The sequence below is a fragment of the Rhinatrema bivittatum genome, chromosome 3 (genome assembly GCF_901001135.1).
Source record: "Rhinatrema bivittatum chromosome 3, aRhiBiv1.1, whole genome shotgun sequence".
Taxonomy (NCBI): domain Eukaryota; kingdom Metazoa; phylum Chordata; class Amphibia; order Gymnophiona; family Rhinatrematidae; genus Rhinatrema; species Rhinatrema bivittatum.
The window spans coordinates 562,537,760-562,554,055 of record NC_042617.1 but is presented as its reverse complement, the minus strand read 5'-3'; the positions used below and the strand labels follow the sequence as shown (position 1 = coordinate 562,554,055).

General features: G+C 45.9%; 1 protein-coding gene across 1 annotated transcript in view; it reads right to left on the bottom strand.

Moving 5' to 3' along the window:
- The window catches only part of LOC115088655 (mitogen-activated protein kinase kinase kinase 5-like), a 100,076-nt gene extending 88,306 nt beyond the window's left edge, over nt 1-11,770 (bottom strand). Inside the window, exon 1 of the mRNA XM_029596915.1 lies at nt 10,562-11,770. Within this exon, the coding sequence (XP_029452775.1) occupies nt 10,562-10,967 (406 nt within the window). The 5' untranslated portion in view covers nt 10,968-11,770. The remainder of the gene's footprint in view (nt 1-10,561) is intronic.
- Between the last annotated feature and the right edge of the window lie 4,526 nt (nt 11,771-16,296).

Genomic DNA, 16,296 nt, shown 5'->3' with positions numbered 1-16,296 from the left:
GCAGCATTACATCTCTGGGGTGTTGAAGGAAAATCCTGCATTCTCTCCAAGTAACCAAAACACCTCAGACAAAATTCCTGGTCTATCTTAAGGCTGTCAGATTTAAGAGTAATACAATTTGTATCAATGTATTCAATTTGGGGTAGATTTTATAAATTTACGCGCGCGCATACTTTTGTTCGCTCACCAGGCGCTAACGAAAGTACGCTGGATTTTATAAGATACGCGCGTAGCCGTGCGTATCTTATACAATCCGGGGTCGGCGCGCGCAAGTGGGTGCACATTTGTGCAACCTACGCGCGCCGAGTCCGGCGCGCACTGCCTGTTACCTCCGAGGCCGCTCCGAAATCGGAGCGGCCTCGGAGGGAACTTTCCTTCCGCCTCCCCTCCCTATCTAAACCCCCCCCTACCTTTGTCGGCAGATTTATGCCTACCCGAGGCAGGTGTAAATCTGCGCGCGCCAGCAGGCTGCTGGCGCGCCATCACCCAACCCAGGGGCTGGTCTGGAGGCTTCGGCCACGCCCCCAGGCCAGCGCCACGCCCCCGGACCCGGCCCGAACCGCCCCTTTTACGAAGCCCCAGGACTTACGCGTGTCCCGGGGCTATGCACGTGCCGGCGGCCTATGCAAAATAGGCGTGCCGGCGCGCGAGTGCCCTGCGTGCATAAATCCGGCCGGATTTACGTGCGCAGGGCTTTTAAAATCCGGCCCTTTAAATTCTGAAGGGCTGTCGGGAATTTGTTTTGGAGTTCAGTAGATAATGCACTAGATATAATCGCTGTGTATGTCGTGTGGTGCTATAAAAAATGTTAAGTAGTAGTGGTTCAAATCTCGTGTCTGTAGAAAAAATAAAACAGGTGTTTTTTTTCTTTCCATCTTAAATTTCACAATTTTATATACAAGTAACATGCAAGCCTTTTCAATTTTACATTTATTAAAAAATAAATAAAATAAAGCAAAGTGGTGGAGAGGGCTTACCAATAGCATAAGTAACGTGACAGTGTGTCTGATGTTGGGAAGATAAGGCATTGGTGTACAACTACAGGGGCCTATGTACCGAGAAAGGCGCCCTAAGACTTTCAGACACATTTCTTAGTGTGCACGTTACTAAGGCTGTAAAACCGTGCACATGTGCTAGGAAAACTGGATGAAGCACAAGGTGTACAGGTACTGCAGAGCGCACGCTTAATGCCCAGGCCCCATAATTCCCCCCCACGTTCACCTGCGTGCCTACAGTTCAGAGCGCACCATAAACGGAGGCTGAGCCAGTGGCAGATAAGGGACTCTCCTGCTGCCAGCTCAGCAGTGGGGGGTGAGGAGGGGGAACGGGCCCTGCAAGGATATCTTTATAGAAGGGAAGCTGCAATGTTGGGGGCAGAGGGAAATATCTTTTTGGTGGGGGGATTATGAATTGTTGAAGTAGGAAAGACTGATGAGGAGAGACTGAAGGATCTGAATATGTACATCCTGGAAGAGAGGAGGTGCAGGGGAGATACGATGCGGACCTTCAGATATTTGAAAGGCTTTAATGATGCACAAATGTCAAACCTTTTCCGTTGGAAAGAAATCAGTAGAACTAGGGGTCATGAAATGAAACTCCAGGGAGGACGATTCAGAACCAATGTCAGGAAATATTTCTTCATGGAAAGGGAGGTAAATGCCTGGAGTGCCCTTCCGGAGGAGGTGGTGAAGACGAAAACAGTGAAGGAATTCAAAGGTGCATGGGATAAACACTGCAGATCCCTGAAGGCTAGAGGATGGAATTAAAGAGTGCATGGGGGTAACTGGGGGTAACTTGCTGCTGTGGCAGTTGTAACCCTTAAAAAAAATAACAGTATCAAGGCTTAATGCAACTCCATCATTGCTCTCTGCTTCAACGGCAGAGATTAGAGAAAATTGGCTTCAGACAGCATCCGAGGGCCCTGACTTTTACGGTCTGGGAAACCTGCACGGTGCAGCAGATACTGGCATAAGCTTGCTGGGCAGCAAATCTTCAGCCGGCCTGCTGCTCTCCCCAGGTTTCTGTCACCCTAGGCACAGGTCTAGTCTGTGCCTACTGACAAAGCCAGGCTTGAGTTTTGCCCATCACTGAGGTGCAGTTAAAGATTTGCAAAACCCAGTTTGCAAAGCTACTTTTGAATGTTATTTCTATTATGTACTCGTAGTTAATGAGCCGAATATCACAATTCTGCATCGCAGTCCTTCATTAACTATGAGGTTTTATCAAACCCTACATCTGTAAAATTACACATATAATATAGCTTTTAAAAAGTACCAACAAAATTTTGCATGCGAAAAAGGCCCACTGAGTCCCTAAAATTATTAACAATGTACATTAATTGGCCTTGGGAAACTTTTTCTCGATTTCGTACATCAGCCTCAGAGGGCTAATGACTAAACAAGATCACTGGCATGCTATGCAAATATTTAAATTTTTTAATGCTTGCAAGTGCTTCCCCCACCCGGTTAGAGGAAATGCACATAACGCATTAATTAATTAATTGATGCACTTTTATTGCCTTTGGGGCCTATTACATAGGCCCCAAAGTGTGCCAGCAAAGAAACTGAAGCAACAAAAGGAGCTGGCTCGACGGGATGGCCTATTGTGGTTTCCAGGCCCGGCACAACCGGATGTGCATAGCGTGCATTTGCACAGAGCATCACGCCTTGGATGGCGGCCCGGCCAGTGGCAGCAGGAAAGGCCGCAGGCTGTCGGCGGAGCCTAACCAGCAGGCGGCGAGCACCAACGATGGAAGGAGAGGCCCAGTTTCCGGGTACGGGCATGCACGTGCGCGCCCATGTGCAGCTTCTGCTCCCTCCTCCCCTCAAGCAGGAAGATCGGTGGGCCGTACGGCCCGAAGATAGGCCCGCGGCGCCATGGTGGAGCTCAACCCGTCTCATGCTCCGAAGAGAGCAGGTGGCCTACAGGGCCGAGGGGGGCTCATCCCGCCATGGCCTGATAACAGGAGACCATGTGTGTGAGTGAGCTTGTATGTATGTGTATGTATCTGCGTGAGATTCTATGTGTGTGTTTGTGACTGTGTGAGAGCTTCTATGTGAGAATTTCTGTGAGAGAGCTTTATGTCGATGTGTGCTTGCGAGAGCCTGTGTGTCACATAGAGGCTCTCACAGACATGCACACACACACACACACATATATAAATGTATCTGTGAGGGAGAGGCAGCCTGTGTATGTTAGAGAAAGAATGTGTTACTGTGCGTGTGTGTGAGAGAGAGAAGATAAAATATGTGTGGTCCTTCCTCCCCCAATCCCAGGGCGACTGCAAATCAGATCCCAAGTATGGCGAGCAGATTTTAAATTCTTATTAGTTTTAAATTATTGGGTGTAATTTGATGAGTCTGTCATTTTGAAATATTTTTGGGAGGGGGGAAACATTTTTTAATTGGATTTTTTAGACAGATTTTTGAAATATTTTTGGGGTGTTTGGGAAATTTGATATTCTATTAATTAACTGGTTTGAAATATTCTTTTTATGAATATGCCTTTACTATTATGATTAATGTTTTATATTTCTTGATTTTATTTAATGTTTTATGAAGAATGGGAATGTTTCTGTTTTTCCATTGTTGCTCTGTATATAGAGGCTGGATTGTTGCAGGTTCCAGTTCAGTTCTTCTCAGCAGGTTTCTGTTTATACTTTCTGATCTCTTTATTCTGTATTTGGTCAGGGTCTCTGTGTTCTGCATATGTGACCGAGGTGAGGTATTTTGCTGGCATGTAATTTCTGTGTTGGGATCTATAGGAGCCTGGTTTCCTAATAAGAACTTTTATTGGTGTTCTAGGGCCTGGTGTAATATGCACAGTGTTGCCTTTTCATATATAAGGTTGTTAGGGCTGTTTTGGTATGGGAGGTTTACTGTATTGTAATGGAAATTCTGTTTGTTCTTGACTTTGAGGGCCAAGCACACATCTAATACGCATTATAAAAAGTCTAATTCCATAGGAGCTCCAAGTGTCTTTTTTGCAGAGAGTTTTCTAGTTGGCATCACAATAGTGCATGTAAATATAATATGCATGTTGTAAGTAATATTTTTGCCTCAGAAGACTGTTCCCCTGAATGTTCTTTTTCATGCAAAATTTGTTATAAATGCATAATTTGTGTGTCTGTAAAGGGTGTGGGAGGGTAGGGGTGACATGTGTGCAAGGCTGAAAGGTTTGCCTAGCATACCTAATACACTTCCTTATCCATGGGATCTGTGCGGGGCGGCTTATCAGTTTTTAAAAATACAGATTGCAAAACAGAGCTGAGCTTTATCTGATAGGCCCAGGACGGAGGTGGGGGACAGCACCGTAATTTCTCGCAGAGGACAGCAAAAACTAGCTCCGGCCCTGGTGGTTTTAAATTGGCAGATGTCTAGGATTGCACCAAAGAGAAAAATACAAGCAAAAAGCAAGCCATTCAAGCAGAGATACAGAGCATGTTCCTTTCTCAGAACATGCTCAGATATTTGCTTCAATTTAAATATGTTGCACATCCGCTAATATTGCTCCTCTCTGAACAGAGCAGAGCAGCTTCCATCGCTTCATTCTGCCACGAACCCAGAACCAGAGGTAGCTGGAAAATGCCAGCCCAAGGATGACTTAAATAATTTTATTCTTTCCTAGAGGAACAGGCCTGTCACAAATCACTTCAAAAATGTAAAGGATCCATTTGAAGAAAATAGGAAAAAGCAGCAGCAGTCAATTTAAGTGTAAAACATTGATAAGGTAGGCTAAGAGAGAATTTGAAATGAAGTTGTCCATAGAGGCAAAAACTCATAATAAAAAGTTTTTTAAAATATATCCGAAGCAAGAAACCTCTGAGTGAGTCGGTTGGACCGTTAGATGACAGAGGGGTTAAAGGGGCTCTTAGGGAAGATACAGCCATTGCAGAAAAACTAAATTAATTCTTTGTTTCTGTGTTTACTAATGAAGATGTTTGGGAGATACCAGTTCCGGAGATGATTTTCAAGGGTGATGAGTCAGATGAACTGAACCAAATCACTGTGAACCTGGAAGAAGTAGTATGCCAGATTGACAAACTGAAGAGTAGCAAATCACCTGGACCGGATGGTATGCATCCTAGGGTACTGAAGGAACTAAAAAATGAAATTTCAGATCTATTAGTTAAAATTTGCAACCTATCATTAAAATCATCCATTGTGCCTGAAGACTGGAGAGTGCCCAGTGTAACCCCAATATTTAAAAAGGGCTCCAGGGGCGATCCTGGAAACTACAGACCAGCGAGGCTGACTTCAGTGCTGGGAAAAATAGTGGAAACTATTCTAAAGATCAAAATCACAGAGCATATAGAAATGCATGGTTTAATGGAATAGTCAGCATGAATTTACGCTAGGGCAGTCTTGCTTCACAAATCTGCTTCATTTTTTTGAAGGGGGTTAATAAACATGTGGATAAAGTGAATCAGTAGATGTAGTGTATTTGGATTTTCAGAAGGCATTTGACAAAGTCCCTCATAAGAGGCTTCTATGGAAACTAAAATGTCATGGGATAGGAGGCAATGTCCTTCAGTGGATTAGAAACCAGGAGTAGGATTAAATGGTCAATTTTCTCAGTGAAAAAGGATAAATAGAAGAATGCCTCAGATCTTCCCTGCTTCAACGGCAGGGGAGAAGATAAACAACCAATAAGGGCTGTATAACATAATCTGGGTAAAAACAAATAAGCATGGGTGTAGCTTGCTTATTGCGGCGGTTACTACCCCTACTACCTCTAACTAATCAAGCTAGATATTTCACTTGGATGCAGCTCCATCACCGCTCTCTACATTAATGGCGGGGGTGGAAGGGAATTAGAACCAAGAGCTAAGAGAAACAGATAAGTATGGGAGAAGAAATGAGGGAAGCTTGCTGGGCAGACTGGATGGGCCATTTGGTCTTCTTCTGCCGTCATTTCTATGTTTCTATCTGTACTTGGACCTGTGCTTTTCAATATATTTATAAATGATCTGGAAAGGAATACAATGAATGAAGTAATCAGATTTGCAGATGATACAAAATTATTCAGAGTAGTTAAATCACAAGTGGATTGTGATAAATTACAGGAGGACTTTTCGAGACTGGAAGACTAGGCATCCAAATGGCAGATGAAATTTAGTGTGGACAAGTGCAAGGTATTGCATATAGGGAAAAATAACGCATGCTGTAATTACATGATGTTAGGTTCCATATTAGGAGTTACCACACAGGAAAAAGATCTAGGTATCATAGTGGATAATAAACTGAAATAGCTCAGTGTGCTGGGGCAGTCAAAAAAGCAAACGTTAGGAATTATTAGGAAGGTAATGGTGAATAAAACAGAAAATGTCATAATGCCTCAGTATCGCTCCATGATAGAGGTGATTAAAATCATAAGAGGTCTAGAACGGGCAGATGTGAATCGGTTTTTTACTCTTTCGGATAATAGAAGGACTAGGGGGCACTCCGTGAAGTTAGCATGTGACACATTTAAAACTAATTGGAGAAAGTTCTTTTTCACTCAGCGCACAATTAAGCTCTATAATTTGTTGCCAGAGGATGTGGTTAGTGCAGTTAGTGAAGCTGGATTTAAAAAAAGGTTTGGATAAATTCATTAACTGCTATTAATCAAGTTGACTTAGGGATTAATCACTGCTATTACTGGTATCAGTAGCATAAGACGTACTTGGTATTTGGGTACTTGCCAGGTACTTGTAGCCTGGATTAGCCACTGTTGGAAACAGGATGCTGGGCTTGCTGGCAGTATGGCAATTTCTCATGTTCTTACAACTGTACCTACCCTCTCCTCCCTTTGCTGCTCCTGTACATCCACAGCAATTTCTGTGGAGCTTCCCTGCATCATGCTTTGCTTTCAGCGGGCCGCGCCTTACAAACCTCATGGGTCCGCCACCCTCCAATTCCCCCACCACTGCCGCCTGTGAGATGGGTGCAAAAGCACCTAGCACCATCTGCTCCATGCCCAGCGTTTGTGAAATACATCAAAACCCAAACTGACTTATTTAGCGAGTGTATAGATAGTTCAAGGTAAGTGTTAAGAGTGATCTTTAATTTTCCTTCCACAGGGAGATAATCCCTCATAATTTTAATATATAGCTCCCTGCCTTGATCCATCTCTTCCCTTTTCTCTCCCATGCAGCCTGGCAGCAGAGAGCTGCCTTGGGGTGCCATGTGCCAAATTTGGATGCCTATGATTTTTTCCAGTCCTGCGTTCTCCTGTCACAGAAACAAGTTTAGCTAAGCTTTGCCAGTCCACCTCATAGCTAAAATGGTCAAGATAAACAAAGGGAGACGTGCAAAGGCTCAGAGGAGATGACAAGCCCAGAGAGTAAAAGAATGAGAAGACTTTCTTCCAAAGAGAGAAAGAAGAAGAAAAATAAAAGAGGAGAAATGTTAGCAACAATGAAGGCCACAAGAATACAGAAATGTTAAATAAAATTCTTTTGATAACACACATACAATAGAAGAAGATGTGCCTAAGGCAGGAAACAAGGCAATAACCAACTCCTTGGGCAATATTTACCCTCCTCCCATCTTCAGAATAAGGATCAAAGATGCATTCCTTCTAGAAATCCTTCCACTTTACTGGGATTCACTTTTAATTTGTGAGACAACCTATAAGTAATAGAATCCAGAATCTATATAGGCAACACCTTGGATGTTGCTGGCGTATAAAAAAAACAAAACATTTAAATCCAAGGTCTTGAATTAAGACAAGAGGAGCTAAATAAAGATTAAGACAGGTGATAAAACTGATCCTTCAGAGAGCACACAAACTAGATCATGTGGGCAATAACACGTCAGATCCCCACTTTACCAGATAAGATATGTTTTCCCCAAAAATGATGTAATCCAGTCTAGTGCAATGCACAGGCTAAGGGATATTCAGTGTATCAACAGCTTATGGTTGATTGATCGTATCATTCAGTACAAATAAAAAAATAAAAAATGTGAATGCCTTTTCCCCTTTATCTGAACTCATTCAAAGCTACTAAAGCAGATTCTGTGTTAAGACCACGAAAGAAACATGACTGCCTAGGATGAAATGCCAAGGTTTCGTAAAAAAAAAAAAAAAAAAAGTGTGACAGCTGATCACATGCCTTTTCTTTCAAAAGTTCTAAAAAAGGTAGTAAGTTAGATACTGATCTAAAATAATTGATATAATTTAGATTTAAAGAATGTTTTGGGTGGGTGTTTTGTTGTTTTTTTAACAAGATGAATTGTTTCTGTGTTACAGGAATATTTCTTGGCTTTAAGCTTGTGTTCACCATAGAAATGACATTGAACTCTGGCTGTTTCACAAATTTAGTACGCATCAGATCTAGAAAGAAGAAGAGAAATCCACCAAACCTAATGTTTTAGCAATACCCACTGGTGACATTAAACTAAAAAAGGAAAGAACAAGCAACACAGAAGAGGGAATCCCCGAGGACTTTTCTTTTTCCAAGATTAATCAGAGACTCTTGAGAAGGAAGTTCACTCTGAATTTTTTTTTTTAATCTTCCACTGAAAACATTCAGAAAATCCTCAACTGAGAAAAGAAATTCCTCTGCATTCGCCTCATTGAGCTTAGAAAAATGTTTGTAAAAAGTTTAAACAATTGTCTGGCTCTATTTTCAGACAGAAAGACAGGTGAATTTTCAAAAGTCACTTATGCAGGTAAAACCTATGGGCAATTCAATGGCATAGCAAGTTTCAAAACCCCACTTTTTACAGGTAAAGTGCATTTATACGTGCATTTTACATGTGTAAATGCTTTTGAAAATCAGGCCCAAAGGCATTTGGAGAGAAAACGTTTCCTAGCATGTTGGATTTCTTTCTGATAAAATGTAATATTGTACCACATTATGCCTTATTCTGCTCATTCTTCTATCAGTGCCAGATTCTTTCCTGACATATGACTCTTAAATAACCTATGGCCCGAGTGAAACCATAAGTAACTTCTCCTGTATCCCCTTTGACTCTGTATAACAAGGGCCACTTTGTCAAAAGCTTTGTCTGAGAATAGCAAAAGACATTTGTATGTACAATTCTCTGTCTCTGACTTGGGGCTCATGGGGCATCATCAGGCCCTGAAAAGTTTTATTTTTTTATATATAATTTCTTGGCTTGACTCTTATTGCAGTAAAAAAAAAAAAAGAAAAAGAAAAACCCATAAAAAGGAGCATAAGATACTTATCCATGACTCATAAATGCCTGAAATGCTTCCCTGTTTCAAATTCTCTGCTTCAGGGGTAACAGCAGCTTAGAGCTTCCGTCCATCCTGATAACTTTTGGAGACTTTTATGGAATAAAGTTAGACTAACAGTAGCCCCTGTCCCCAGACATGTGCGAGCAGGGCCCCAGACCCGAGTTCCTGGGTGCAGTAGTCCTGGACGCTTGTTTTCCCCAAGTCTAGGGTGGACCACCCCCATCTGAGAACCCCAAGTCCAGGATCGCACCAACACAGCACTATATCTTGTTTTACTGTTCAATGTAAAGCGCCATGCCGTGCGTTTGTTCTGCGTTACAATGTGAACCGATATGATATCCTGGATGAATGTCGGTATATAAAAATTTTAAATAAATAAATATAGACTAACATTAGCCCCAGAAATGCGAGTTAACTTTACTCCATCTACATTTCCAAGCCTTAAAACAAAAACAAAACAAAAAAAACCCAGAGTGAAGCATTGGAGTATGGAGTCTGAGACCTTGAGCCAGAGACCTGCTGACTCTGGGAACCCCCCAGCCAAAGAACTCTCTGCTCTAGAAGCCCCCAAGTCAGAGTCAGAACTGTTGTGATATGCAACTGCCTATTGTTATGTGAGCTCTTTGAAGAAGGCACCTATAGTAGCACAGTTGTCACCACTGTGCTTTATATATATATATATAGTACAACTGTATATCACTGTCACTGCATGCTTCTCTGGTTTTGCCTAAGACCTGGGAGAACAGCTGGCAGCAGAACTGCTGCCCAGGCAGGCACAAACTGCATGACCGCAGCCTGACCGCAGGTTGGGGGGGATGTCTGCAAAAATCATGATTTTTTTTCATACAAAACAAATGAGTTATGCACATGTCTTAGGCACAAAACATGTGCATATTAATTTCTGTGCATAAAGTTATTTATGCACACTATATGTGCTTTTTTTGGGTTAGTGTATTTTTCAACTCCCAGTGCATCTGAAGTTAACTCAGTGTTTACAGTCATGTAACAAACGTGTTTGCTAAAATTGGGCTCACTTTTTTGTTGTAATAACGTTTTTTTTGACATCGTGCCCCACATGCTTCAAACCAGTGCCTAAAAAAAAAAAATGCACGGGTCTACATCCATCAACCAACGTCTGCAACTTCCACAGCTCGCCATCGCGGAGGGCTAATCGTGTATTAAAAGGGGGGTTCATTTCTCTCCCCCCCCCCATTCCGTGTCTTATTTTGTATGCTTTTGTTCTTTAGGTAAGACAAGTGCACACCGCTCTGGGCAAGTGCTGATTGCAAAGGGCGGTTAAGCAAGCATGAGATCACTGAACAACTCAACGTCCTGGGCGGGGGTCATGCCCCCCCCCCGGGACGCCAGCTCTCACCTGCATTGTAGAAGCGGTCCAGCACGCCCGTCTCGCCGAAGTCCAGCTTGCTGAAGTGCAGCGGCTCCAGGGCGGCCGCCACGCTCTCGCACGCCTCGCGCAGGCACTGCAGCGCCGCCGCCTCGCACGCCTGCAGCCCCGCCGGGCTCCCCTCGTTGATCACATAGGCCACCGTCGTCCGCCTGCTGCAGCTGCCGCCGCCGCCCGGGGCAGCGCCGCTGCCGACCCCCTTGGGCTTGATCCCCCCACCGGTCCCCGCCTGGCAGGCGACGGCGCCCCCGCTGCCGTCCTCGTGCCAGAAGCTGCCCGCCTTGGGGAGCTGCGCGGGGCCCGGCCGCGCGCCCCCGCTCTCCTCGCCGGGGGAGCCGGGCACGGAGAAGGTGATGCCCTCGCTGCTGTCGCTCATCTTGGCGCAGCCTCGGTGAGGAGGGAGACTTGTTGCTGCTGCTGCTGCCGGGCTCGGTCCTGCAGGTGCGAGAGGGGGTGGGGGGGGGGGATCCGTGTCCGCGCTGGCGGGGCAGGAAAGGCAGCGCCCGCCCTTTAGCCGCAGGACGAGCGCGCAGTCCGCATTCCACGGCTTTCGGCTTCCTTTTCCTTCCTCCCGATCGCTTTGCTCCGAAGCCGAAACTCGTGCACGAAACAGAGCAGCGTCCCAAGTGTCTTTGGTTTGTTTGCAAGTGTTTCTAGTGCACCGTTTGCACGCTGCTGATCAGCCCTGGTGACTTTGGGGAGGTCTGTTTGTTTTTTGTTTTTTTCAATTTTTGGATTACTGTTCGCCACTGATCTCCCATCCACGTATTGCTGGCATCTGCCCGCCGCAACAGCCCCTTAGTCCTCGGTTTGGCACTGCCGCGACTTCCTAGTAGCTCCTGCGTTTAAATCCTCGGTGTGCTGGCAGTTTCTCTCAGGAGCGCACACACACATCCCGTGCAACACCTTCTCTAGTGCTCAGCCGGAATTGCAGGAAGTGTCAGGCTCACCTGCTTTCAGTTCCTTCTTTCGCATTCTGTTTGCTTTCTCGTCCAATTAACAGCATAAATTAAAAAAGAAGAAGAAGGCAGTCCCTTTTGCTTTCTTTCGGCAATAGCCGAGGGCTTTCCGATTTGCTGCAGCACCAGCCTCTCCGCGATTACAACACTCCCCGCTTTCGGTCCTTAGTGTACGAGACTCTCTGGTTAGACGCCCTGGTCCGGCCCCCGGGGGGCGGGCCCTGTCTGCGTGTGATCGAGTAGCCGCCGCGCAGACTTACTGGGAGGGAGGTGCTCCCGCACAAGCTGGGGGAAAAGGAAAACAAAAAAATCTTACAACTGTCTGTCCACTTCCCCCTCCCACTGCTCTTAACCATCTCCGTGCTGACAAGGACATAACATTACCCCCACTCCCTTTCTCTTCCCTAATAAGCCGCTGGGACATCTGTTCAAAACCGAAAATGTATTCATGCCACAGAAGCTAAACCCATTAACTCTGATCTTGCCACACGGAACCAAAACCAGCGGAAGATACAGGCCACAGCTTTCGATAAAAGTATTAACCTAACCAAAACCCCCATATCTGTGTTAATGCAGCACTCACCACCACCCCTTTTCCACCATTATTATATTAATGTATTTCTCTTTTAACTGATTGTAAACCTTTGTGAAGGCCACGCTGATGTGACGGTATAGAAAAATAATAAAACCATAAACCATTATTTATTCATTATTTATATCCACCTCTTATCTTCTCACCAAGCCACCCCGTGCAAGATGTTCGGGGATGGGGCTGCCGTACTGTGCTGCTCCCCATTCCCCAGGGCAGCCGGATTCCGGCCTTGGGGTTATTTATTCCTGCCTTATATTGCATTTTCCTACTTGGGGGCTGTTCGCCATGTACTAAACGCTAATACCCACCAGCAGCCCAGGTGCCCTCTAATGGCACCTGAGTGCCCCTATTTTCATTTTCGGCTGGTGAGCTGCCACCAGAGGAGGGACCCCACCCCTACCTCTATCCAGGATGTTTGTAAACTTCAATTGCCACCTGAAAATCTAAATTGAAAATGTCCAAAGCCATGTCGTTTAGTGGATCCCATCCCTCCTAACTAAATTTTCCCATTGGGATGCTATGTTCCCATGCTCTTATTTCTGCCTCATTCAGTTCCCTCACATGACTGCTTTTCTTTGTTCACTTCTTGTTGCGCCCGTCGGTCGCAGACGGCTGCGACCTCTCATGCTCACCTCTTTTTTTGCTGCACCATCAAATCTAGGACAAGTGGCAGCCTCCGCCAGTCACTGCCGACCTCCCTGGTGTTCCCGGGACGGCGTGGGCACTGCCGACCGCCATCTTGCTTCTGGAGTCACATAGGCGTGCGCACGCATGGGCCAGCTATGTACACGTCATGGCGGGAACCTCAGGGGCGTCCCCGCCGGATGATGTAGTCTCACTACCTGTACTTAAGTAGACCGGCCCTATGCACTGACGTTAGTGTAATGGTTCGGCTCCCGTGGTGGGAGGAGTTAGCAATTTGTTATGGTTCTCCATGAGGAGTTAGCAATCTTTTATGAACTGGCTCCTGTGGAAGGAGGAGTTAGCAATCTGATATGCTCAGCTCCTGTAGAGGGAGTAGTTAAACTGTTAAGGTATAGACTGCGGAGAAGCAATCTGTTATGGTTCTCCATGAGGAGTTAGCAATCTTTTATGAACTGGCTCCTGTAGAGGGAGTAGTTAACAAACTGTTAAGGTATAGACTGCGGAGAAGCAATCTGTTATGAATCTGTTGCTGAAGACTCCTGATGGAGAAGGAGTAGCCATCTGTTACCAGCGGAGTGCTTGGAGAGGGCACTCGGCTGTAGAGGAATGTAGATAGGTGGATCTTTGGGCCGATGGCAGATGACTGTGCCCCCAGGAGGATATCCTGAGAGGGACCACCGGCTAGGCTTGGATATGGAGACAGACACAGATAGTTCTTTTATTAGACAGGTTAGTAGAACCACCAGAGGTGGCAGTAGTGAGCAGATATGCCCAGCAGGGCTGAAGTCCCTCAGGTACTGGAACAGCGATCCCAGGGTGGCTGAGCTGTAGAGAAACTATAGATAGTGAGTAGACAGGGTATGCTGTGTTCATAGCCAGAACTGGATGACAACACTCACATAAGGTCTTAAGGAAGCTCAGTAGCTGGAAAGGGTTAAGCCCTCGAGGAGCGAGTACCTGGTTCCAGGGAAAGCTCTGAGAGAGCGATGGTAACTCACGAATGTCTGTATCTGCGATAGCTTCCAGGCAGTAGAGAATCTTCAGAGTGTTCAGGAACATGGGCCCTCGAGGAGCGAGTACCGGTTCTTATCTGTAATCCTAAATAAAGAAAAGAGAGCGAGGCCCTGGAGGAGTGGGTACCCTTGGTAAGTCCGAGGAGGCAGAGTAGCTTGGGAGTAAAGCTGAAGCAATCCCCAGCAATCCCCCTTGCTAACTCGATTCGATAGCGAATACTGAGACCTTTTATATTGGAAGCGAATGATGTCATCCCAGGGGGACGCCCCTGAGGTTCGCACCCTTGCTGGCACATCAATTGGAGCGCACATGCGCGCATGCGCCCTACGTCATCAGGCAACATGGTGGATCCACAGCGTTGTGCCTGTCCGGGGATGCCGGAGAGAGACAGCAAGAAGATGCCGCAGCAGCTAACCGTCCATCAGACCCGTAGGGAGTTGCCACAGAAGTAAAGAGGGCGGAGTGAGGGCGTTGAGCAGCGACGGACGCAAGGAGTTTCCTCGTTGCTGAATCCACTTCACTTGGACTACCCGTTCCAGTTCCTGGCTTGCTGTGTGAACGCCCTGAATACACCCTCTCCTTGGGGGCTCTTCCGCGTTCCTAGGCTATCTGCTTCTCGGAGGGCCTTCCTGCCTTTGAACTCCTGTATGTTCTACTTCTCAGGACTTCCCTTGGACCCACGTCTCATGAGTACTTTCTTCGTACTTCAACTCTACCAAGCCTTGCTGGGATTCCCTGTGGTGTACCCCGTGTCTCGAGCCGCTACCGCGTCCTCCTCGGCAGGATTCGCCTCACCATACCCTGCGCTGCAGATTGCTGCCTCAACTTCTTCAGGAACCTTCTGAGCTTCCGTACCTCTGACTACCTCAGCATCTCCATTGTTGTTCAGTCATCCTCGGTGTACCCCGCGCTGCGGGCCACTACCGGATCTGCACACGTGAGGTAATTACTTCACTTCTGAGAAGGCTGCCTGCCAAACCTTGCTCCGCGGGGCCACTACCGGATATTTACATTTGAGGTATCGCCCTGGGCACACCCCTTGCTCAAGAACTGTATCTCAACCGCAGTCCCCGCTCCACGGGTTCTGCTCAAGAATTGTTCTTTAACTGCAGTTCCCCGTTTCCTGTGGGCGGAGTCATCGCTCACCTCGTCCCAGGGTTCACATCCATACCAAAACATAACACTTCTTTTTCCGTCTTTCTCCATTCCTTTGTGCTCTTGGCCCCCTACCATACTAATCCTTTTACTGTTATTATCAAGCTGATTGCTTTTTGTGATACCAAATCATTGCCCCCAACTCTTTGATGATAGTATCAGGCTTAGGTTGCACCCTGGCCATCTGCAAATGCTAAGGAATTAGCTTGTTCCTCTTAGTCCTCTCCACCCCATCCATTTTACAACTGCCTTTTCTTGAGGTATGTTCAATCCTTCCCCACCTGATCCCATCCACGCTCTTGCATAACCTACAATGACCAATTTTTGGCCAGTGTTCAAAGCTGTCCTTTGTTCTGCCGCAATAAGATTATTAAGCTAAGATAAGACGTTAATTTCCAGTATTTCTCACCCCTCACAAACATTTTGAACCCGTCCTGTTCCCAGCATCTGATTTGTTGCATCTGCCTATGTTCCTTACCCAAATCCTTGGCCAGCTGACGTGGCCCCAATCCCAAAATAACGTGTCCTATAACCTTTGGTGTCCCTGCTTGCTATCTCAAGGCAGCTTGACATCAGTTTCTGGAACTGGAACCGTGGAAGTGCTGTCCCAACCTTGTGTTTAAAATTGGACCCTCCCCCCCCGGAGGCCTCAATTTGTACTCCTCCAGCACCAGAACCGGGCATAATATTTTGTCCCATTTCTGTCATAATATTACTTTGCATCCTCCTTTCTTTCTTTCTGTTTAAGGATCATCACAGCCACACCTCTACCTAATCTTTCCCCCAATGCACATCTCCTGCTAGCGCCAGGCCATGGAATTTTTAAGCTAGTTTATACCACAACCACTGTTCCCTCTAAGCCCTGCCCATGTGTGCGCATTCACAGATTGTGAACCCTGCACACAGAGCACAACATAGCACGCACAGAAAACCCCAATATTATTTGCATTATACTGGCTTGTAGTGCACAAATTTGAACTTGACTTAGGAAAAAGTTGCACAATAAGAAAATTTGAGGGAACCTTGGATACAATAACTCTAGCCCCAAAGTACCTGATTAGGAATGCTGCTCCAAATAATTCAACCTGATAGCTATTTCATACTATCTCAAGTACGGATGTGCATTCGTTTGCGACGCAATAGAAAATATAGACGATATTTCCTATTTCGGCGCGGTTCGGGGGTCCCTGAAAATGATAGGAAAACCCCAAGAAAGTTTTCAGGGGGGGGGGAGAGAAAGGGCACATTAAAAAAAACCTAAACCCACCCCAACCCTTCAGATTTAACTAATTACAATCTCCTACCCTCTCAACTCCCCCCAAAACTTGCCTAAAGTCCCT